At 48.5% G+C, this 24,453-nt stretch overlaps 1 protein-coding gene across 9 annotated transcripts in view; it reads left to right on the top strand.

Moving 5' to 3' along the window:
* The window catches only part of Rbm10 (RNA binding motif protein 10), a 33,619-nt gene extending 13,016 nt beyond the window's left edge, over positions 1-20,603 (top strand). Inside the window, exons 3-24 of one of the 9 annotated variants that reach the window (XM_051141132.1) lie at positions 3,452-3,635; positions 5,208-5,444; positions 7,295-7,364; positions 9,148-9,221; positions 10,675-10,761; positions 12,677-12,737; positions 12,872-13,048; positions 13,445-13,605; positions 13,775-13,872; positions 13,975-14,062; positions 15,518-15,701; positions 15,795-15,934; positions 16,050-16,167; positions 16,251-16,342; positions 16,443-16,607; positions 18,828-18,977; positions 19,072-19,137; positions 19,217-19,405; positions 19,491-19,565; positions 19,805-19,911; positions 19,990-20,119; positions 20,202-20,603. In XM_051141132.1, the coding sequence (XP_050997089.1) occupies positions 3,452-3,635; positions 5,208-5,444; positions 7,295-7,364; positions 9,148-9,221; positions 10,675-10,761; positions 12,677-12,737; positions 12,872-13,048; positions 13,445-13,605; positions 13,775-13,872; positions 13,975-14,062; positions 15,518-15,701; positions 15,795-15,934; positions 16,050-16,167; positions 16,251-16,342; positions 16,443-16,607; positions 18,828-18,977; positions 19,072-19,137; positions 19,217-19,405; positions 19,491-19,565; positions 19,805-19,911; positions 19,990-20,119; positions 20,202-20,327 (2,779 nt within the window). In that variant the 3' untranslated portion in view covers positions 20,328-20,603. The remainder of the gene's footprint in view (positions 1-3,451; positions 3,636-5,207; positions 5,445-7,294; positions 7,365-9,147; positions 9,222-10,674; positions 10,762-12,676; positions 12,738-12,871; positions 13,049-13,444; positions 13,606-13,774; positions 13,873-13,974; positions 14,063-15,517; positions 15,702-15,794; positions 15,935-16,049; positions 16,168-16,250; positions 16,343-16,442; positions 16,608-18,827; positions 18,978-19,071; positions 19,138-19,216; positions 19,406-19,490; positions 19,566-19,804; positions 19,912-19,989; positions 20,120-20,201) is intronic. The other 8 variants (XM_051141126.1, XM_051141127.1, XM_051141128.1 and 5 more) reach the window with 8 other exon arrangements.
* The last annotated feature ends 3,850 nt before the right edge of the window (positions 20,604-24,453 follow it).

Raw genomic sequence — 24,453 nt, 5'->3', positions numbered from 1 at the left:
GAGATTAAGGGCGTGCACCACCACCACTGCCCTGCAGGCCTTGAATTTGTGATCCTCCTGTCTCAGCTTCCTTGGGTGCTGTGATTACACATGTGAATCACTGTGCTATGTTTTCTTTCTACTTTTATGCTTATTTACTTCTTTGGAATTTTTATTTGAGTCTTGATCTCCCTCTACAGCTCCAAATGGCTTCAACGGTTCCATCTTTCTGCCTCAGCCTCCTGGGTCCTGAGATTACAGCATGTACCACCACTCCCACTTTGTTTACTTGCACTAGTTTGTTTTCTTTATTTTCGGCACAGGGCCAAGGCCTTTATACAAGCTAGTCACCATAGAGCTACACTTCTAGTTCTTTGTATTGTTTGTCTTTTCCTGTAACTTCTGATTGTTTGTGGGTCTATATTTCTCTACGCTTAAGTATTTTATTTATTTATTTTATTTTATTATTTTTTATTTTTATTTTTTTTTGTTTGTTTGTTTTTTTGAGACAGGGTTTCTCTATGTAGCCTTGACAGTCCTGGACTCACTTTGTAGTCCAGGCTGGCCTCGAACTCACAGCGATCCACCTGCCTCTGCCTCCCGAGTGCTGGGATTAAAGGCGTGCACCACCACGCCCGGCTAAGTATTTTATTTTATATAGTTCAATTTTATCTTTGTTCTATGCTTTGGGATTTGGGTTATTAATTTTTTCCATTTAGAGATATAGGGCTAAGGGTTTTGCTTATTGGGTGAAGCATATAAAAGATTATAAAGAATTTATTTTTTTCCTAATTTACTTTTTTCTTCTTCTGATTTGAAGCCAGGGCTTTGTGCATACATAGCTCCATGGTACATGCTCTACCATGGAGCGCTGTCTCCAGCCATTTGTTTGTTACTCAGTGTGAGTATGGTAGTCAGAGGACAACTTTCTGGAGCTGGTTCTGTCCCTCCTCCTTCGTGTAGGTTCTCGAAATCAAACTCAGATTGTCAGGCTTGCACTGTTGGCCAGTAAGCACCTTCACCTGCTAAGCGATCTTTCCAGTCCTTACTCCACCCTACCTCTTTGGTTTTGGTTTTGGTTTTTTTTCAACATAGCACATGCTGGCATCACAATTAGGATCCTCTTGCCTTAACCTCCTGAGGGATAGAATTGTAGGTGTATGATACTAACCCTGGGCCTTGAACTTTTCCTGCTATGGTTTAATAAATTCCATTTATTTTCGTTTGTTTGTTTTTTTCGTTCTTTTTTTTATGTTTAGATTTATGTGCCTTGGTGTGAGGGTGTCAGATCTTGGAGTTACAGACAGTTGTGAGCTGCCATGTGGGTGCTGGGAATTGAACCCGGGACCTTTGGAAGAGCAGACAGTGCTCTTAACTACTGAGCCAACTCTCCAGCCCCCATTCTTTTTCTTTTTTCTTATTGTTTTTCAAGACAAGGTTTCTCTGTGTAGCCCTGGCTGTCCTGGACTTGCCTTGTAGACCAGGCTCTGCCTCTTTGAGTGCTGGGATTAAAGGCATGCGCTGTCATGCCCACCTTTCAATTACATTTTTTATCTGAGGTGGCCTATGCCTATAATCCCAGAATTTAAGAGGCATAGGAAGGAGGACCCTCAGTTCCAAGCTAGTCTTGGCTACAAAGTGAGTTCAAGATCACCCTGAGATAAATACCAAAAACCATATCTCAAGAAAAAGTAAATAACCAGGTGGTAGTGGTGCATACCTTTAATCCCAGCACGCAGGAGGCAGAGGCAGGCAGAGCTCTGAGTTCAAGGCCAGCCTGGTCTACAAAGAGAATCCTGGATAGCCAAGGCTACAGAGAAACCCTGTCTCTAAATAAATAAACAAGTAAGTAAGTAAGTAAATTTTCATATAAGTGATCTTGCACATGCATCGCTATTTGCTTAAAGATTTATTTTCATTCATGTGTATGTGTTTGCATGTATGTGTACACATGCATACAGATAACAAGGAGCTGAAGTTACAGGCTATTGTGAGTCACTCTGTGGGTGGTGAGAATCAAACCAGGGTCCTTTGAAAGAACAGTCAGTGCTCTTAACTGCTTAACCATCTCTCTCGTCCAATATTTAACCTTTTAGATGTAATCAGAGGTAGTTGTCTTCTTGTTGTCTAAACAATGGTTATTTGAATATAAGCAAAATAGGTATTTTGTATATTTTATAGCTGGAATCTGTACTAATCTCTGTCCTCTCACTGCCTCTGCCTCTGCATTTCTCCTCTCTGCCCTCCATTTTTCTGTCTTCCCAACTGCACATGGAGCTGCCCCCAATAAACCTACCTTTATATATTTTAATTTGACTTGAATTGGCTCACTTCATTGGTAAAGAATACCTATCAAAAATTACACTAGAAGCTGAGTGTGGTGGCACACACCTATAATCCCACTTGGGAGGCAGATGCAGGTGGATTGCTGTGTATTCGAGGCCTCCCGAGTGCTGGGATCAAAGGCATGGGTCATCATGCCCAGCTGCCTGTACAGTTCTTAATGCCTTTCGTTCCTTCCCTTCATTGTTTTAGCTAGTGTCATTAGAACAATATAGTCTAAGAGTGGTGTCAATAATGGACATCCTAGTGTTATTACTACTCACAAATGAAATTTTGCTGCATTTTCTAACAGTGTTCTTTTTTACATCTTTATTTTTTTTTCTCCAAGGCTAGATATTTAACCCAGGGTCTTGTGGGTGGTCTGCCACTGAGCTAAACAGCAATAGCAGCATATTCTCTTTTTAAATGAACATATATTGGTTCTTTTTTAAATACTTTTTTTTTTTTAAAGACAGGGTCTCATGTTAACTTGAATTCATTTGTACCTTGGCTAATTTTGAACTCCTAATCTTCCTCCCTCCACCTCTCAAGTGTTGAAATTATAGGTATGCACTATTATGTCTGACATAAGACACACCCACAACCCTACGTTTTTTAGATGTTGGGGGGTGGCTCTTACTAAATTGCCCAAGCTAGCCCTGAACACTTGGGCTCAAGCCTTCTGGCTCAGGGTCTTGAGCAGCTGGGACTCCATACCTAGTAATTTTTTCCCAGTGTCTGAGATGGAAACTAGCAATTTTCATATATTAGCCAAGCACTATATAGCCATAAGCTTAATAGATTTTTTAACTAATCAAAGATTTACAAACTAAATCAACTTTGAGATAATTATTTTGTAGTTAACTATAGTTAGAAATTTAAAAAAAAAAATTTAAAATTATGCGTATGTGTCTGTATGTGGCTATGTGGATGTGAATACAGATGCCCACAGAAGGCAGAAGAAGACACTGAAGCTAGAATTATAGATAGTTGTGAGCTGCCCAGTCTGGGGGCCAAGAACTCAGGTCCTCTATAAGAGTCCTTTGTCTGGGGAGTGGGATTGAGGCCCTAGAGAGAGGCTTACTGGGTAACTCAGATCTTGAGCCATTTGGAAAGGATGGCCTTCTAATCCCCATCCTTCTTCTCCTAGAGGTGGTCGTGGTGACAGGACTGGCCGCTATGGAGCCACAGATCGTTCCCAGGATGATGGTGGAGAGAACCGCAGCCGGGACCATGATTATAGAGACATGGACTACCGCTCATACCCCCGAGAGTATGGCAGTCAGGAGGGCAAGCATGAGTATGACGACTCATCTGAAGAGCAAAGTGCAGAGGTGAGGGCAAGGCCAGGCCCTGGGGGCAATGCTCCTGAAAGGCCTGTGTGTCTGGCTGCAGCACCAGGTGTAGGCAGCGCTCTGCTCCTGTGCCTTTGGACTGCTCAGTTGCTTTGCGTCAACGTGGGGAGGGTCTGTCCCTGCTCTCTTCTCTGAGGGCTCTTCTCCTGAGTTGGGCCTCCCTGGCTTCCACACTGCTTGACTCTGTATGTCTCAGGACTCCTAGCCACTACTTCTTTCCCTTCTTCCCTGTTGTTTCAGTTTTGGCCTTTGGTTCACTGCAAGTTCTATACTGCCTGCCCCCACCAATTTAGGGCACTCAAAAAGATCTCTTCCATGGGACCCATGGGTTGGAAGAACAACGTGAGAGTAGAATTGTCAACCAAGCCAAACAACTCTGGGAAGCTAACACTGGGTGTTCCTGGTCTTGACAGAACCTCTAGACAGAAAGGAAGGAAAGGACCTCTGGGGAAATCAGTTTCATGTGGCTAGTTACCTCTAGCCTAAAGGGTGAGTGAGGCATGAGAGAACCCACATCTGAGGGCTAGAAAACACCCTTGCCCTGGAGAACTCCATTCTGAGGGGGCCAGTCAGAGATCTAAGGCAAGCAGGTAGGCAGGCAGATCTCTGTCTAGGAGGATGGAAAGAGTACACTTGTAAGCCCAGCCCTAAGGAGAAATTGTATTTGAACTATTCTCTGGGGGTGGGGTGGGGGACAATTTGAATATTCCCCTGGTGAACCACCAGCTTTGTTTGGTTAGCCAGGGCCTACAGACATCCAGGCTTCTCCATTGCCTGCTGTTGAGCAGTATCTCTTAATGTCTCCATGGGTACAGTGGACCCTACAAAGGGACCATTGACAAGTGTGGAATACAGCATCCAGTTGTCTGGACCTGTCCTGTGCAGGTAGGAGGGTGTAGGCTCAGGTCTGACATGCTTAGTATTGAAATTACTAGGCTGGACAACAATTTAGAAGTCAGCAACTGCACTCTGCTGTGAAGGAAACTGATAGTGAACAGAGACTTTTTTTTACCAGGGCTGAGGACCAGGCACCAAGAGGGAGTATAGTGGCCCACGAACTCCTACTGGCTGCCTCTGGCCCATATCTGATACTGTTTCTAAACTGCTGACTTGGTTCTAGGGCCCAATCTTAAGCTGGGAACTATAGGGGACCAGGTCTTTTTCAGTGGCACAATAAACAACTGTACACATTCCAGCTGAGCTGGCCAAAGTAGAAATCGAAGGCAAAGTCTAGTTTGTGACCCCAGGCTAGTTCATCCCAAGGAGGTTTAAGCTGTGGTTTTTGTTGACCTCTCTTTGGGATTTCCTCCTCCACACCGATACTGCCGTTCCTTGAAGGCAGCTCCCCAAAGTATCCGATGGAACATTTGCAGCCTTAAAAAGGCTGCAGTTCAAGGCCTACCCACTCTGCCTGCCTGAGCCTTTAACCGGAGCCCGCCTGCCCACCCCTGGCTTTCAGAGCCTGCCTGTCTCAGAGAGCCAGCGGCCAGCCACTAGGCCCACCCAGACTGACTGCCCGTCTGGTGTCTCTCATCTCATTCTGTCGGCCAGGATTCCTACGAGGCCTCCCCGGGCTCCGAGACTCAGCGTAGGCGGCGGCGGAGGCACAGGCACAGTCCCACTGGCCCGCCAGGCTTCCCCAGAGACGGCGACTATCGGGACCAGGACTATCGGACCGAGCAAGGGGAGGAGGAGGAGGAGGAGGATGAGGAGGAGGAGGAGGAGGAGGAGAAGGCCAGTAACATCGTCATGCTGAGGATGCTGCCACAGGCAGCCACTGAGGATGACGTACGTGCCCCCCCAAAGGCCCTGGGCAGGAGGCAAAGCAGGAGGCCAGGCTGGGTCTCCTCCAGGGCCCTCAGCTTCTCTTCACCCATCCTTTGCCACCAACCACAGCACCTTTCCTCTCTTCTCCCCCACCAGCTCCTGTCCCCCAGCAGTATCCATCCTCCAGGATGGCAATCTGGTCTGGAAGGGAGAAGGCAGCAGACAGGCTGGCTTGGCCCAGGGGCAGTACCATGGGTGTCCAGTGCTGGTGGGTGTGAGAGAAGAACATCCCTCCTGCATATTCCATTGGCTTTCACCCTTTTTGTATATGTGGATGGAGGGCCAGGCCCAGTGTTGAGTATTCTTGGTAGCAGAAGACCCGTAAGAATCAGCTGTTAGGGTCCATGGGCTTTTCTGAACTTCCATATCCTCCCCCACCCCTTTGTCAGCAGTGACAACCTGGCCACAGCTATCCGTAGGTGACTCTTGATAGCTTCTCAACCCGATTTGCCTTTGTGACATTCTCTGCCTTCCATCTTCCTCTCTTCACGCATTTCTCCCTCATGCAGACGTCTTAGGGCAAGCCAAATTCAAAACCCAAGCATATTACTAAAGTAGAGTTTTGACTAGCCTCCCTGATCCTTGTGTCCCTGTCTGCCTTCAGCCCCAGTCAGTTCTCGGCACAGTGCTGCTCAGAAAGCCTGCCAGCTGCCCATTTTCTAGTAGGAGTAATCGTACCCAAGAAATGTGAGGGTTTCTAGGATCAGGCTGATGGCTGGCATAACCTAAGGTTTTGTGGTAGGGTAGGGTAGGGTAGGCCACATACCAGGCTGATTGAATCCTCACAGAGGCTCTTTGTAGAAGGAACACATTGTAGTCAGTCTCACACAGCCCCAGTCAGCAAAGTGACTTGCTTCGTTTCCAGCCAAGTGGCAGAGTAGAGTCGGGGCCTAAGCCTGGACTGCTGGACTCCAGAGCCCCTGTTCTTGTTGTCTCCCAAGCCCTCCCTGATTATTTGGTATCTTGATAAGATCTATGTATCTTTCCTTTTCATCTTCCTGCATACGGATGTTCATAAGACTTGATTTCTTGTTGTTACCCTGATGGGGAGCTGATGCCCAGAAGCACAGGGACTCCCCCCCCTCCCCCCGCAAAAAGTGTCTGCCACAAACTCCCCATTCACCAAAAGACGTGCTGCCAGCCTATAGACTACCTCACGTGGGCTCTTCGGCTGTCTCTCTAGTGTCTCTCGGGCTCATTTCACTCAGTAAGCTTTCCAGATCAAGCACCATTCCTTTTTGTCTTAAGTTTCTCCTCACATGGCTGCGGTGGCTCGGGCTCCTGTCCTTCTCTGTTTCCTCTTTATGTCTTAGGTAGCTTTTGGTGTAAGTCATAGACAGGGAGCAAAACTCCTTTGTGATGGACAAGAAATGCATTCCACCTTCTATGCTTCATGGCTACTACTAAGCCTCTTGTGTGCTCACCCTGCCCACCATTCCTGACTTGCTACCTCACTTGCTCTCCTGTTGTCTTTGTGCCCCTGGGGGTCATCTTGCTGCCATCCTTTACCCTCTACTGTGTTTCTGTCTTGTTTGACTCAACTTTCTGCAAGTCCAGAGCTGGAAGTGAGACTGAATACTAGTGTGAATTGCAGTTATTGTTACTAGGGAAAGCTTTGGAAGAGGTAGGGGAGACAGGTGTGTGTGTGTGTGTGTGTGTGTGCGTGTGTGCGTGTGCGCGTGCGTGCGCACGTGTGTGCACGCACACGTGCTTCTTTCATGACCCCTTGTGGCTCAGAGGCCTTCAACTGGCCTCATCTACTCAGCTGCTTTCTTTGCTGAACCCATCCTACTTCTGTATTTCCTGAACAGATCCGTGGCCAGCTGCAGTCCCATGGTGTCCAAGCACGGGAGGTCCGGCTGATGCGGAACAAATCTTCAGGTGAGCTTTTGTTCCCAGTGCCTTCCCCTTCTGCTGGCCAGCCTCAGCCTCCAAATCTCCCTCTGCCTCTGCCTTTCCCTCTCTCTTCCCCTCCCTACTCCCCTTCCTGCCACAGCTGGGAATGGGCAGCTTGGGGGGGGCATACCCTCTTTTCTCTCCCATCCCCTACTCTCACAGCTCCAGCCAGCAGTCTCTACGTGGGGGGGGGGGGGGGGGGGTGCTGTCCTGAAGGGGATGCAGCTGTGGGCTGAGCTGACTATTCCCTAGGGGGCAAGGGCAGAGCCAGGCTCTGGAAAACCTCTTCTTTGGGACTCTGAGTATCTGAGGTGACCCTTCCCGGGACATATATTTTCTTCTCCTTCCTCTGCCCCTTGATCTTCCTCCACATCACCCCGACAATAGCCTCTAACCAAAAGTAGGTCTGGCATGGACCCACCCATATGTCCCAAGAAGGGAGGCAGGGGGGTGGCTCTCATCGAAAGTGTATCCTAAGGAGCAGCTAGAACTTTCTGGCCTCACCTGTTCCCTCCCTCCTTCCCTCCCTCTTGCAGGCTGCTTGGAGCTGGCCTGAGGTTTTAGCAGGGAGGGGGGAGAGAATTGTCTCTGCAGAACCACTGCCTAGGCTCCCCAAGGCAGGCACAGTGGGGCCTCACTCTGCCTGGACGTCTTTCAAATCTCAGTCTCTCTCCTTCTACCTCCTCCATCTCTCCATCCTCCCTTGCCTGCTCCCTTATACTATCCCATCCTCCCATGCATCCTGATGTCGATTCTTTTGGAGATCGAATATGCCCCTCCAGGACAACTCCCCCCCCGCCCCCCGATCTAAAACCTCCTTCCATAGCTACCTGTGAAGGAGTTCCTTTCCCAGAACCTTAAGTCCCAAGTCCTTTTCTCAGCCCTGGCCAGGTCTGGAGTCCATCTCAGTGACGTGTAGGTCTTGTTCGGCTTTTACTCCAGCTATATCACTCACTGACACAATCTGTTTCTTTTCCTAAGGAGGCATCCCAGGTGGCTTTGGACATTTCTCCTAGGCACCTGCTGATTCTTAACTGTAACGTCCTCTTGGCCAGCTGCAGCCACCATCTGCCCATTTAGGAGAACCTTGACCGTCAGTGGCTATAGTCTTCCCAACTGTGACACTGAAGTGACTCCCTAATGATTATCCTCCCCTTCCCCTACCTCAAGGTTAGGCTGAGAGTGTGCTCCTCACCACTCTTGGTTTCCTATGTGCTGGCTGGGAACCCAGTAGCCTTACAGACCAGCTCAGCCTGGCTTCTCTTTTGCTCCTTTGGATTAAACACCTGTTCAGGACTCCTCCTGGCCTTGCTCTAGGTTTGCCCATGAGTTTTGTTTTGTTTTGTTTTGTTTTGTTTGCTCTGGCCTATATGGAGCCAAAGCAGCCTCCTCTTCTAGAGACAGATCTCTCCTTGTAACCCTTCATCCTCTCAGGTCTCCATCTGTCACCCCAAGATGGCTAGGCAAGACTGCCTGAGCCCTCATCTCATTCCACAGTTGGGGCATATGTCTCCTATCCTGCTCTCACTCTCCTACTTTGATTTTCTTCCTTCCCCCTTTTCCCTCTTTCCTGCCCTTCCCAGCCATCTACCTTGACTCCTGCCTTCCCTGTTCTTTCTCTCGCTGATCACTTTTTTCTCTTCCTCTCTCCTCTCCCCCTTTCCCTCTCTTCCCCTGGTCCTCTCCCCTCGGGTTCTGCCCCCGGGAACGCCGTGTGTCCAAAGCTGTTGACTAACCCACTGCGTCTGTATCTGAATGCTGTCTCCAGGTCAGAGCCGGGGCTTCGCCTTCGTCGAGTTTAGTCACTTGCAGGACGCTACACGATGGATGGAAGCCAATCAGGTTGCTTTGCCGCACTTGAACCCCCCCCCAAAACAAATACTACTTTATAATCGAGCGCTCCCCATCGCCTGAATCTTACGGACACAGTTCCCTGCCCTGTGGCCCTGTGTCCCATATCCCTGACCCCCCTTTCTCCCCCCCCCTCCTGACCCCCACTATCTCCTCTTCCCATTTCTCACTACCCACTGGGTTTCCCATCTGGGGCCCACTCTCAACACCATCCCCTGACCCCTTCCTACTGCCAGGCACTAGTGCTCCCTCACCTCTCCTGGCTGAGCTTTCAGAGAAAGAGCTGCCAGGGTGGGTTCCTTTCCCTAGCTTCCCACACCCCAACAGGACCCTTCTGCTCCTGAGTCAGCAGAGCCGGAACTTGGTTGTGCTGTCAGGACCACTAGAAGTCCTGCCACTGGGGGAACATAGATGTTGGCACATATACTAGCAAGACTTGTTTTGCCAGCTCTCGCCTGCATGTGAATTTGGCCCTCTGAGTTCCATGCAGAGGGACAACACAGCTTTTGGTTGAAAGTTCCAGTCAAGTATGATAGTTGTATTGACACCCTGGGCTCAATTCACCAGTCCCTTCCATTCACAGTACCCTCCCCCCACTTCTACCTTCTGAGTAAGGTGCTCTGTCGGCAGTGGAGGGAGCTGGCTCCCCTAGCCTGGCACTGGATCCCAACTCCAACTCTGTTGGGACCTTCCAAGATGCAAGGGCTGGCTACCCAGCCTTATCCTGATACTGGTGTAGAGCACTAGAGAGAAGTGTCAGGGGAGAAAGGGACAGCCGTGGTGAAGTGGAGGGTCCTGGCAGAGGCAGCCCTGGGGCCGGCTCTGTGGGTCGGGTCAATAGGCTAGTGCGGTAGGCCCAGGACCCGGCCAACCCTGGGAAGGTGGCCTCATGGCGGGAAACCTCCGTCTGTTAAATTGGCTTTCTTTTTCCCCTTCTCCAGCATTAGCGCTCGTGCGCTCTTTCTCTTTTTCTTTCCCCTCCTCTCTCTTCCCTGCCCATCTCCCCTCATTCCCAGTATAGCCTGTGTAGTGCTGGCCCTGGGTGTGGCCTGGCACTGTCAGGGCCAAGCTGGGGGAGCACTCCCAACTCAGCAGTTGTTGGTCAACCAAGCACTATGTGCCTAATAGAGTGTGTGTGTGTGCTCGCGTGCGAGTGTGTGTGTGCGCGCGTGCGTGTGTGCGTGTGTGTGCCTCTGCAAGAGTCTGTGTGCATGCGTGCGTGCATGTGTGCGTGTAAGCAGCAGCAGCTGCACCCTGAGAGCTGTGGTGCTTTCCGTCCCTCCCTCCCTCCGTTCCTTCTTCCCTCCATCAATTCTCCAAACTCCCTTCATTCCCTGTCCCTCATCCATCCAGCTGAAGGGCTCGCTCACTCTTTTCTCCTTTGCTGAAACGGTGTGTGGGGCACTGCTACCTAGGCCTTACTGTGCTCTGCTTTTTCCCACAGCACTCCCTTAACATCCTGGGCCAGAAGGTATCCATGCATTACAGCGACCCCAAGCCCAAGATCAATGAGGACTGGCTGTGTAATAAGGTACAGGGGTGGATGGGCAGCTTGTGCTGGGAACAGCGTTGGCTCCAGCAGGAGCAACAGCAATCGCTTACTCTTTCAGAGCCTGTGAGAGAGAGAGTGTGTGGTCTTGGGGACAGGCTGTCAAGCCCCAGTCAGCAAGGCTTTGCCCTCATCAAACACAACCTTGTCTAAAGGCCAGTAGACTTCAAAGAAGTAATAACTAAGTAACCGAGTAACTAATCAGTAACAACATAAGCCTACTTTGTGTAGAACATGGGCTTTAGAGCCAAGCTGCTTGCAGACTGTCTCAGGTCTGCCTTGATGGTGGTCCTATCTCTACGTCACGTCACGTTGCTCGTGTTTAAGAGGTGGGTGAGCACTAATTAAGTTGTTGAGAGAGTGGAACTGTCGATGGGAGAGTAACACACCAAAACACTTCTGGCCCACACTCAACACTAACTGGCTATGAAAAGCAGCACAGTGTTCTGAGGGGAACTCAACCTTGATAAACCGTGCCACTATTAAGCCTCCAAGATCCATCCGCTCAGCAGGTTGTGTGATCACCGTCCTATCCCCTAAGAGGAAGGTGAGGCTCAGAGAAGTGAAACGATGCCTGACCCCTTAGCTCACAGGGGCACCTCCTATTCCCTAGGTGGCCTTAAGTCTGCCCTGAGGCCAGCTTTGCAGTTCTACAGCCTTATCTCCCAGGGCTCTCTGTAGTCCTGAAACATAAGGGAGGCTGAGAGCTAGTGGGGTGCCCTGTCTTCTCCCTTACGAGTCTGGTTAGTGGGAGAGCGGTATTTTTCATCTTCATATCAGCGGTCAACCTATCTGGAGAGAGAGGGACAGAATGATAGTGGCACTTCATCTTTTTTATATTTTCCTTGAAACCAGTGTTTTCTTTGTCTTCTTCCCCTCTTTTTTTTTTTTTTTTTTGTCCTGCATGTCTTGTAGTTAGCAGACCCTGTCACTTCTATCTCAGAATAGCTACATTCCTTCCTTTGCTATTCTCACAGTTTGTGCCAGGTTCTCCTCCCTCCCATCCAGTTCCCACAGAGCCCTGTTTGTTGTGCTCTCCTCCTCCTCCTTTTGCCACCCTTACTTTTGATGTGGTAGCTAAAACCCAGCTCTGGCCCTGCCCTTACCTACTCTGCCTAAAACTGTACTGTCACCTAGTTTCAGCATGAGGGTCTCCTATAAACTGTCACCGTCTTTTTTTTCAGCCCTGGCTTTTTGCCTCTGCATGCCCTCCTTCACCAGCCGTAAAAAGTCTATTAGTACCTTCCAGCGAAACTAAACCTCTGGGTTTCCCGTGTCTAATGTCCCTGCTATTGTGTTGCCCAGCTCAGTGAGCTGTGGCCCTCTCAGTACATCCTCTGTCCTTTCCTCTTTTCAAGGCAGTCTTAAGCAGACTGTCCTGATTACATGGTGTAGGGCCTGACACAGGAGCACTGACTGGAACAGGGATAGAATGTGATGGAAGCTGGTCAAGGTCTTTGGTAGCTTGGAATATCCAAGGGGAAAAAAAGTGCAAAGGTAACAGAATTCAACCTTGTCCTAGCAATAAGAAAGGGAAACAATCTGACTAAAAAGCTGCTGGCTTCCAGTAGGAAATAGTGAAAGTTACTATTAGGTAAGCAAGTCTCAGGAAGAGGGGACCATGGGATACAATCCTCAGAGATGATAGTCCCAAGAAGGTAGGGAGGAGAAGCAACTGCTGTAACATGCAATAGTTGCTGATTGCTGAACTATGAGAGCTGGTGCTGGGAACCAGTTGTCACAGAAGATTTCACAGAATTAAAGGTAATAAAGTTCCAGAAGACACCTGTCACTCCGACCTTAAAAGCTCCCTTCCTGGGGATTATTATGTTATTCTGTGGGTCCATATTTGGAGGATATCATGGAAAGCCCTGACCACCTGGCCTATGCCTCACAGTGTGGTGTCCAGAACTTCAAACGGCGCGAGAAGTGCTTCAAATGTGGTGTGCCCAAATCAGGTGAGCTGTGCCAACTGGGAGTGTGGCGAGAGGCATGAAGGGTCAGTGTGTAGTGGTTGGTGAAGGGTGGGGACTGTGACCAGCGATGGAGCCTCCACCTTTATCATCAGCCTATCTCCCGCAATCCCTAACAGAGGCAGAGCAGAAGCTGCCCCTTGGCACTCGACTGGATCAGCAGGCACTGCCACTGGGTGGGCGGGAGCTAAGCCAGGGCTTACTCCCATTGCCGCAGCCCTACCAGGCCCAGGGAGTGCTGACCTCCCAAGCCCTATCACAGGGCTCAGAGCCAAGCTCCGAGAACGCCAATGACAGTGAGTCAGTTCTTTTCCTCCTTCCTCTATGTCCTAGTGCATCTGGTCTGGGACCTCTGAGGCCAGAGAAATGGTAATAAACAGAATTTGGTCCTTATTGAGGGGGAGTGTTTGTACCTGGTATGGGGATAAACAGCATGATATAGAGAAGAAAGGGAGGAGCTATCCACAAACAAATTGGGAGGATGGGGGTGGCATATGAGAGGGTTACTGATAGATGAGAGACAGCTGACGTCTGGACTGACAAGCAGAGTTTGTTCAAGAGGAAGAGGTCAGAGGACCCAGAAGGTATATGAATGTAGAGGCAAGAGAACAGGGAGCAATGGGTATCCACAGGTGGGGGCCCTGAGCAGACTGTCAAAGGTGCTTCCTAATACTGGGCCCTTTTTCTCACAGCCATTATTTTGCGAAACCTGAACCCCCACAGCACCATGGACTCCATCCTGGGGGCCCTAGCACCCTACGCAGTGCTGTCTTCTTCCAACGTGCGTGTTATCAAGGACAAGCAGACCCAGCTGAACCGAGGCTTCGCCTTCATCCAGCTCTCCACCATCGTGGTGAGGGCGGCATAGGGGGGGGCCGGGCAGCCATGGTCCCGGCCCCCAGGGTAGGGAGGAGGGACCTTTACCCCACCCTCACCGCGGTCCCAGTCTGGTAATGGGGCAATGGAGCCGGGGGGCCTCCCCGGGCCTGACCCTTCGGTCCCTGCCATCCCTCCACCCATAGGAGGCAGCCCAGTTGCTACAGATCCTGCAGGCCCTGCACCCTCCGCTTACCATTGATGGCAAGACCATCAACGTGGAGTTTGCCAAGGGTTCTAAGAGGTCAGAGCCCCACCTAAGCCCCCTCACATTTCCCTCCCATCCCCCACCCCCGTGTACCTTGGGGTTCCCTGTTTCATTTTCATTTTCTTCTCTCCTCCCCAGGGATATGGCCTCCAATGAAGGCAGTCGAATCAATGCTGCTTCTGTGGCCAGCACTGCCATTGCTGCTGCCCAGTGGGCAATCTCACAGGTACTTGGCCTCCTCTGCCCTCATCACCCTGGCACCGGACTTTAACTCTTCTGTACTCTCTCCAAACAACAAAGTCGGCTTGTTATCAAAACATTACGCCCTGTTATATAACAAGTGTTGTCGGCCTTCCGCTTTGCTCCTGTCTTTCTAGATAGTGATCCATTGCCACTCCATCCTTTCTATCTTTCCCAGTCACCTTTTGGACTTTTTTCTTTCTAAACTTTTTAAAAAATTTTAATTTTTATATCCATGAGTGTTTTACCTGTACCTATGTGTGTGCACCATATGTGTGCCTGGTGCCCTCAGAATTCAGAAGAGGAAGTCTGATCCCCCAGCTGTAGAGTTGTGTATGCTTATGAACAACATGTGGGTGCTGGGAACCGAACGTGGGTCCTTCTCAGGAGCAACAAGTGCTCTTATCTGCTGAGCCATCTCCATCCCTATCTTCTGTACTTTTCTTGACATCACTCTTTGGGCTGGTGCTCTGTGCTGTTGGGTAGAACTTTTACAATTGTCCTGAATTGGTGTGATGTGTTCTTCAAACACATGCATGTGTGCACGTGTGTGTATGTGTATGATGTTTTGCACACACATGTGCATGATGCATTGTTTAAGTATATATGCCATGAAAAAAAGGGAATTTATAAATATCTAAAAGAAAAGAACTTTGGGAGCCAGGTGTAGTGGTAAATGCTTGTGATCCCACTTCTTATGAGTGGAGACAAGAAGATGGGGTATTGAAGTCTTTGACTCTATAGTGAGGGTTGTGTTGTTGTTTGTTTGGTTGGTTGGTTGGTTTTGTTTTTTGAGGCATAGTTTCTCTGTGTAACAGCCCTGGCTGTCCTGGAACTCTCTTTGTAGACCAGGCTACTTCAAATTCACAGAGATTCGCCTGCCTCTGCCTCCCAAGTGCTGGGATTAAAGGCGTGTGCTACCATGCCCAGCTTCTATAGTGAGTTTTAGGTCCTGTCTCAAAAACCAAAAAGAAAAAGAAAAAAAAAAAACCAAGAAAGGAAAGCGAAAGCTTTGGTAGAAGAGAATAAAGCGTAGGAGGAGAGCAAGGTATGATGATGCTCAGCTATAATCCCAGCACTGGCATGGTGAGTGCGGACGAAGTCAAGAGGATTGCCACAAGTTCTAGGCCAGCATGGGCTACATGGTTGTAGGGGGAGAGGGAGCAATGAGGAAAAGAAGAAGGAAGAGATTGGGAGTGTCTTGCTTAGTCTGAGAAGTAACACATATACTTCAGTATCCACCCAGGGGCTCTGAGCATGTATCCATTTTCTAGTGTCTTTTTTGTCCACTGTTCTCTTGTGACCGGGACCTCTTGCTTTTAAGCCTACATGCTTTTCTGCCGAGTAGAAATCCTAGCTCCGTGTATAGGACAGATGCTTGTAGCAGCTCTCTTCCCTTAATGTCCCATCCTGATCTAGTGATCTCCCATCTGCCCTTCAGGCCTCCCAGGGTGGAGACAGTGCCTGGGCTGCCCCTGAGGAGCCACCTGTTGACTATAGCTACTACCAACAGGACGAGGGCTATGGCAGCACCCAGGGAGCAGATTCCCTCTATGCCCATGGCTATCTTAAGAACACCAAGGGCCCTGGTGTGACTGGGACCAAAGGAGACTCAGCTGGACCAGGTGAGCCTCTTCCTTTCTTGAGGAGCCTAATTGTGGAGCCTAGAGGTCTTAGGCTCTGACATTTATGAGCATTCTCCTTGGTTCTCCTTTCAGGTCCCGAGGCCTCCCTTGAGGCTGGGGCAGACTCTGTGTCACTGCAGGCTTTCTCCCGAGCCCAGCCTGGTGCTGCCCCTGGGCTCTATCAGCAGTCAGCTGAGGGGAGCAGTGGCCAGGGCACTGCTGCCAACAGCCAGGTGAGAGCGACACTGATACTCTGGGGAAGCTGGTGGGCCGGCTGTGTGTATCCTGAGCGGGCAGGGTGGTATTAACAGACACTGAGTCGTGTTCCCTTATGTGACCCATGAGTAGTCATATACCATCATGTCACCCGCTGTGCTCAAGGCTGAGCTCCAGAGCCCTACTCATCCCAGCTCTGCCTTACCACCGGCCACCAGTCCCACTGCCCCCGAGGCCTACAGCCAGTACCGTGAGTATCCATAGCCTGTGGGTAAGGGTGTGGACTTCTCTAAGCAGAGAGGAATTCGACCACCTTGCCTTTCCTCCTTGCAGCTGTTCCGGATGTCTCTACTTACCAATATGATGAGACATCTGGCTACTACTATGACCCCCAGACAGGTCTATACTATGACCCCAACTCCCAGGTAGGTGACAGGGTAGCCTAAGGAAAACTGGAGTGTGGTTTCATGACAGCTAGGCCTAGAGGTCCTCGCTCTTGTCACCTCTTTCCGTTCTCTCCCTTAGTATTACTACAATGCTCAGAGTCAACAGTACCTATACTGGGATGGGGAGCGGCGGACCTACATGCCTGCCTTGGAGCAGTCTGCTGATGGACATAAGGACACAGGGGCATCATCGAAGGAGGGAAAAGAGAAGAAAGAGAAGCATAAGACAAAGACAGCCCAACAGGTAAACTTGCAGCCATCACCTGGCAGTTCAGAGTCTATGTTCTTTCACCTTTTGCCCTCTCCTACTATGGGAAATAGGGTGGGGGGTAGGCATGGACAGGGATAGTAACTGCTTCACATAGACAGTACTCTTGAGCCAGATCTATTTTTTGGGTACTGTAGGAGGGCCACCTGCCAACCATGAAGTGACTTGTCCCCATCTGAGTGAGTCATGATAGCTTTCCTCTGTCCCACAAAGGGAACTTTCATGCTGCTGGTAGATGTGTATTGATCCCAGAGCACTTCTCATAGGCCATAAAGAGTTGAATAAGAGAAGAAACACTGCAGAATTTCCTAGTTAGAGGGCAGTTGGAGGAAACCTCAGAGGAAAGGTATGACACTGAGGCACAGCGCTTAGAAGCAAGCAATAAATATTCTCTCAGCAACCTAAGGAGTTTTGAAAATGGGAAAAACACAAAACATTAAGTGTGACATCATATCACATGTCTTAGTCAGACTTCTGTTGTACTGATAAACACTGAACAAAAGCAATGTGGGCATAAAAGGGTTTATTTCATTATGAAGGGAAGTCAAGGAAGGAACCTGGAGGCAGAAGCTGATGCAGAGACCATTGAGGTCTGCTTACTGCCTTGCTCTCCATTACTAGCTCAGCCTGCTTGCTTATACAACTCAGGACAGCCTGCCTAAGGGATGGTGCTGCCCACAGTGAGCTGTGCCATCCTACATTGATCAGTAATCATAAGACAATGCTCCATAGACTTACCAACAGGCCAATCTGTTGGGAGCAATTTCTCAATTGAGAGTCTCTCTTCCCAGATATGCCTAGATTTGTATCATGTTGACAAAAACCAACCAGAACATCACACATAAATTAAAATGATATACAAGGCTGGGGGTGTGGCTCAGTGAAAGAATGTTCATCTAGTGTGTTGCCCCAATACCCTTCCACAGAGTATACGAGTATGTAGATCTCTACATTTAAAAAAATAAAAATGAAAAGATAAATAGTAAGAGAAGTGCTAGTCAGAAGTTGAGGTTGCAACCACAGAGGATCTTGAAAAAGATCCCTGGCCAAAACAGAGAAGAGGCTCTTGTACCACAACCACTGTCCCTCTGACCTTCTACTTGCTTTGCTTCTGTTGTTTTAAAGAAAGTAAGTCCCAAACTGTTCAATTTTACCAAAGACGACTCAGGAGCCAGATGCTGGGGTGAATACCTGCTAGCTTAGAGAGGTGGAAAAAGCACCCAGCTGATCTTCCTACTCAGCTCACATCTTAGAGGGGAAAGCCCAAAACGGTCAAAACTAGAAGCCAAAGAGCCTGCTAGTTCAAAGCTCAAAAGCCTCTTATTCACACTGTCTTAAATACCCTTCAACTCAAAGTCCTTTCTACTATTTATTTATTTATTTATTTATTTATTTTTCATTTTTCGAGACAGGGTTTCTCTGTGTTGCCTTGGCTGTCCTGAACTTGCTTTGTAGACCAGGCTAGCCTCGAACTCAGAGGGATCCACCTGCCTCTGCCTCCCGAGTGCTGGGACTAATGGCGCGCGCCACCACCGCCCAGCCCCTTCTACTCTTTAATCACTGTCAGTTGGTTTCTTGCTCTGCCTCTTGACCTAGGGTTAACTTTATTAAATCCTGTGTACAGAAAACTCTTAGATTAAATAAAGGTGTGTCTAGGCTGGTTGGACCACACCTTAATCACATGTTTACAATAAACAGAAATTTCTTGGGTTAAAGGTGTGTGTTAGGGCTCAACCAAACCAAAAAGAAACAGGTTTTTACAGTACGTAATCTCAGTGTTCACCATGGGATCATATATCCTACAACATGCCTCCCACGTGCATCTGTCTTCCTCCTACTCCTGCTCCCGCCTTTGCCTTTGCAAACCACATGGAGTGGGTGAGTGGCAAGGGAATGTTTAGAGATGGGACCAATAGAGGGGACGGTGCCTTGACATAAGTTTGAGTTGATTTTTAATGGGATAGTTTGGAAGAAGTGGAGGTATTTGGACTTGGTTTATAGTTTACAGGGTTGAGGCCCAAGAGCTGTAGACCAGAAACCAGGTACACATAGCCTTCTATAGTAGTTCAGACTAGAAAGGTACAGATTTAAGGCTACAAAGCAGAAAGGGCTGCTGCTCCAAGGGCCATGGGTGAGAACATAGAGCCCCAAGCTTGAGGAATTCTGGGAACTCTAGCCTCCACCCTTAACCCCCAGATTGCCAAGGACATGGAGAGGTGGGCCCGCAGTCTCAACAAGCAAAAAGAAAACTTCAAAAACAGCTTCCAGCCTATCAGTGCCCTACGAGATGATGAAAGGCGGGAATCGGCCACAGCAGATGCAGGCTATGCCATCCTTGAGAAGAAGGTATGTTGTAACTGTCTATCTGTACCCCACCTCCAGTCTAGTCACTCTTTAGGATCCTCTGTAAAGCCCTGAATTTCTGTGTCTTCTACCTCAGGGAGCACTAGCTGAAAGACAGCACACCAGTATGGATCTCCCAAAGTTGGCCAGTGATGACCGCCCAGTGAGTTTCCGGGCCAAAAGGAGTAGGGGGTCCCTGATCTCAGCAGGTTTGACTGACTGCCCACCTTCACTTTCTACAGAGCCCACCTCGAGGGCTGGTGGCAGCCTATAGTGGGGAGAGTGACAGTGAGGAGGAGCAGGAGCGAGGGGGTCCTGAGAGGGAAGAAAAGCTCACAGACTGGCAGAAGCTAGCCTGTCTTCTCTGCCGCCGCCAGTTTCCCAGCAAGGAGGCACTCATCCGGCACCAGCAGCTCTCTGGGCTCCACAAGGTGATCGGACAGAGAATTGGCAGGCTATCCTGTGTCTAGCCCAGCCCAGCCCAATTGCTTTACTCTATCCTGTCCCCCTTTACAGCAAAACCTTGAGATTCATCGGCGAGCTCACTTGTCAGAAAACGAATTGGAGGCACTAGAAAAGAATGACATGGAGGTGAGGTGTGATCCACTCCTGGGCACCATCCCCACATCCCCTTCCAAGTTCCGGTCCCTCCAAGCATTGGGACTTAAAAGTTCCTTAGCCAAGTACAGCTTGACAGGCATGCATTTCTTCCCAGTTCCCATTCCATCGTGTCCTGACCTACAGAGACTTGCATGGCTCCCAACCCATCCATGCTTATGTTTGTTGAAAATAATAGCCAATTCCAACATCCTCACATGCACAATTTGTAGCAAATGAAGTACCGAGACCGGGCAGCTGAACGCAGGGAGAAGTATGGTATCCCTGAGCCACCAGAGCCTAAAAGGAGGAAGTACGGTGGCATATCTACAGCCTCTGTGTAAGTGCAGGGCTGGGTATCAGGTGAGAGGGGGTCTGGGGCTGGCACACCACTAACACTATGCACTGTCCCCTGCAGGGACTTTGAACAGCCTACTCGGGATGGATTAGGCAGTGACAACATTGGTAGTCGCATGCTCCAGGCCATGGGCTGGAAAGAAGGCAGTGGTCTGGGTCGCAAGAAACAGGGCATTGTGACACCCATTGAGGTGAGTCTCTATGAGCCATTCTTGTCCCCAACACTCCCAGTGCTCCTATACCAGCCTGACAAAACCTGCCTCCCTTACACAGGCTCAAACACGGGTTCGAGGTTCTGGCCTGGGTGCCCGGGGCAGTTCCTATGGGGTGACCTCAACAGAATCCTACAAGGAGACACTGCACAAGACAATGGTGACCCGCTTCAATGAGGCCCAGTGAACAACTCTGAAAGCAATTCCTACAGGTGTGGGGTGTTCATCCAGGGACAGAGAAGATGAGGTGTGTGGAGTAGTCTGAGGGAGGCTCTTCTGTCTACCAAGCCTACTCCCCAACCAGAGAAGCCGTCACCAAATTAGACTGGAGTCGGTGACTTTTGCTGGGAAATTGGGCTCAAATCATGTTCCTTTTGTAATAAAATCAAAAAAGCCTGCATCTTTTTTTTTCCTACTCTTTCATGCCCTAGCATGGTTTGTTACTACACAGGCACAGCATGCATAACTAGCTATTAGGAAAAGCTGGATGGCAGTGGTGGCTATAAAAACTTGGGGTTCTAGCTAACACCCCAACTAGCAAGATTCTGGTCACGGCCTGTCCCTTGTCAGAGACCCAGAGTTTGTGGTTCAGAATCTCGATTGGGAATCCCCAGTTCCCTGCCCTGTACTCACTTAAGGTTCACCTGCTCTTTGCCTGTGGTCCCTAGATGAAACTCTGGTGTGCCATTCTGGGCTAGGGACAGTGCTCTCAGGCATCTGAATGTAGAACACAGCAGGTGCTTAAACCCTGGTTGACCCTATACTTTCAATGTGTTGATGGCTCCAAAGAGATCCCATTATCCACAACCATAAACACAGTGTCTCTCTCTCTGTGGTCTACAATCTGTGACTACCAGGTTATGCTTATACCATTGGCAGAGTTCTGAAGGTAGTGGAACATGAAACTTGGCTTACTTTCTAAATCCCAGTCAGCTGAGCTGTAAAATGAGGCTAGGAATGCAGGCCTACCTTGACAAATGTGTCTTTCCTTCCTACACTGCTACCCATTACCAGAATCCTCAGAGAAGCTACATACCTCAGTGGCTGTAGGGTAAAATGGTATGGCAAACTAACTTCATAGGAAGTTAAACATGCATGTGCCCTGTGACCTAACAATTGCACTCTTCCGGTATCTAGTCAACATAGATGAAAATACATTGACAATAGTCTTATATGCATATTTGTACCAGTTGAATTTGTAATAGCGCCAAACTGGGACTAGTCTAAAAGTCCAACAAACAAGCTTGATGTTTTGTAGAATGAAATAATAGCAAAAAAGAAGAAAATGCTGATAGACCTATCAACAAATGAACCTCACCAACACCATTACGTCAAGTCAGGAACAAAAGGACATACTAGATGATTCCATTAATGTGGGACTTGGAAATCCAAGCAAGTTGGTGATGGTAGTTGGCAGAACAAGGCTGAGGCCCTGATGGCATTTATTATATGTAGATGATACAGTAAGTTAGGAAAATACCACAAAAGCAAAAGGAAGAAGGAAATATAATATCCCTTATCTGCACAAAGTCGGTTCAGGGATATTATTGTTCCCCGCCCCCTGAGACAGAGTGCCAGGATTCCCACCTAAAGTTTTGTTTTGAGACAAGACCCACAATCAGGCTGGCTTCAAATTGGATATGTAAACAAGGATGGGTTTGAACTGGTCCTTCTGCTTCTGCCTCCTAAGTGCTGTGATTACAAACATGTGACACCATGCCCAGCTCAAGTTGTTTATACAAAAGTGGTAGAGTATTTGTATAGAGCCTATATACACGTAAAGTCATCTATGGCTGATTTGTAGTCTCTGATATAATACGTACATTCTGTAAGATGTTATACAATATTAGGGATGAGGAAAGAAAAGTTTGTATGCATAAAGTCAACTTTTTTTTTCGCAACAGGGTTTCCTTGTGTAGCCTTGGCTGTTCTAGACTCACTCTGTAGACCAGGCTGGCCTCAAACTCACAGCTATCTGCCTGCCTCTGCCTCCCGAGTGCTGGGATTAAAGCCGTGCACTTGGGAGGCAGAGGCAGGTGGATCTCTGTGAGTTTGAGGCCAGCCTGGTCTACAAAGTGAGTCCAGGACAGCCAAGGCTACACAGAGAAACCCTGTCTCAAAAAAACAAAAAAGAAAAAAAAAGTCAGATATAATTTCTCCCCTTATTTTTATTCTTTTTTTTTTTTTTTTTTTTTCTGGTGCTAGGGACAACCCAGTGCCTTCTTCGATAGTACTGTCAGCCCTCTGCTTCTGTCATGGTTGAATATGCATGAACTCATGAATATGGAACATTAAATATTGTGAGTCTCCATGGGTGCTAGGAACCAAGCCTCAGTTCTCTTTTCAGAGTAGCCCGTGCTCTTAACTAGAGAGCCATCTCTTCAGTCCCCTAAATATACTGCTTTTTAAAAAAGATTTTATTTATTATTGTGTATACAGTGCTCTGCCTGAATGTACACCTGCAGGCCAGAAGAGGGCATCAGATCACATTATAGATGGCTGTGAGCCACCATGTGGTTGCTGGGAATTGAACTCATGACCTTTGGAAGAACAGCCAGTGCTCTTCACCACTGAGCTATCTCTCCAGCCCGTAAATGTACTTCTTAGTATTGAGAAAAAAATAGTAAGCTTACTGGAGAGAAACTGGCAGGTACCATCTTTGTTGTGTATTAGAATTCTGTTTCCCACAAAGACTGAGAAAGATATAGCATCACCTGGTTGAGTTCCCTATCCAACTCAGGTGACAAACCCAAGCAGGGGTGAACTACAAAAAAAGCCTATAATCTTCAAAAACATCAAGGTCAGAAAGAAGGCCGAAGGCAACATGCCATCTAAGCATCCTAGCAGTGCCTCCTTAGTGAGGTCTGCCCTGGCTGCCCAGTGTAAACTCCTCAAGCCTCCCCTGCCATGTTCCCTGTGTTCCCTTGTGGTACTTTCCACAATATCTCCCGTCATATAAAATATTTTTCCCTTATTTGTTGCTTGAGTTGGAACAAAAGCACCATGATGGAAGGGACTTTTGTCAGTTTTGCTTCTTAGTATGTTTCTGCTGGCTAGAACAGGGTTTGACACATATCAGACCTTGGAGGTGGGAGTAAATACGCACGGTACAACTTCCTTAATCCCTCTCGTTCTCAGGAACCTGTTATTTTTCTATCTATGGTCTTTTGATGTTGAACCCATGCTATCTATGCAAGTGTTCTCTTGTTTTGTTTTTCAACACAGGGTTTCTCTGTGTAGCCCTGGCTGTCCTGGAGCTCACTCTGTAGACCAGGCTGGCCTCGAATTTACAGAGATCTACCTGCCTCTGCCTCCTGAGTGCTGGGATTAAAGGCGCGCACCACCATGCCCACCATGCAAGTGTTCTTACCACTGAGCTGCACTGCTACCCCTGGGACTCTATTTTGACCAACGCTTTAGTCAAACATGGTGGCATAGGCCTGTAGTCCTTGATACTAGGGCAAGGGATGAGGGAAAGTTGGGATGCGCCAGAGAATTACTTGAGCCCAAATGTTTGAGGCTAGCCTGAGCCACATAGGAAGACAAAGACTGCACTGGGAGACGGAAGGAGGGAGGGAGGGAAAGGTCTGGCTTCTAAAGTCTAAATCCTGTTTCAACTGCTGTATATGCAGTATGACTGTATATACAGCCTACGCATCCATAATGCACCCCACTGGTAAAAGTGAAGACACTTAAAAACTCACATGCATGGTTTCAGTTACCACGTGTTCTGATCTTCAAATTCACATCTCCGGTGTAGGCTTTACCCTCTCATGAAGGGGAGATAAACCTGTTTCTGTTTTGATCCCAAGTGTGGGATGGAGAAGAGGGCAGGATGTTTACCACTTAGATGTGAGAAAGCAGGATGTTTTTCCACTTAGAAGTCAAACTACTTTGTGGGGGAGCTTGGTGAAAAACATCATTGAACAGACTGAGAGAGTGTGTGTGTGCGCGCGCGTGTATGTATGTATGTGCGTGTGTGTATGTATGTTCGTGTGAATGTATGTATGTGTGTGCGTGTATGTATGTGTGTGCATGTATGTATGTATGTGCGTGTGCGTGTATGTATGTGTGTGTACGTACGTGTGTGTGCGTGCATGTATGTGCGTGTATGTATGTGTGTGCGTGTATGTACGTGTGTGTGCGTGTGTGTATGTGTGTGTGCTTGTACTTATGTACATGTGTGTGCGTGTATGTATGTGTGTGCGTGTATGTATGTGTGTGTGTATGTGTGTGTGCATGTATGTATGTATGTATGTGTGTGCACGTGTATGTATGTGTGTATGTATGTACGTGTGTGCGCGTGTGTGTAC

The sequence above is a fragment of the Acomys russatus genome, chromosome X (genome assembly GCF_903995435.1).
Source record: "Acomys russatus chromosome X, mAcoRus1.1, whole genome shotgun sequence".
Lineage (NCBI taxonomy): Eukaryota > Metazoa > Chordata > Mammalia > Rodentia > Muridae > Acomys > Acomys russatus.
The sequence above is the reverse complement of the archived record's forward strand: the minus strand, read 5'-3'. Positions and strand labels throughout refer to the sequence as shown.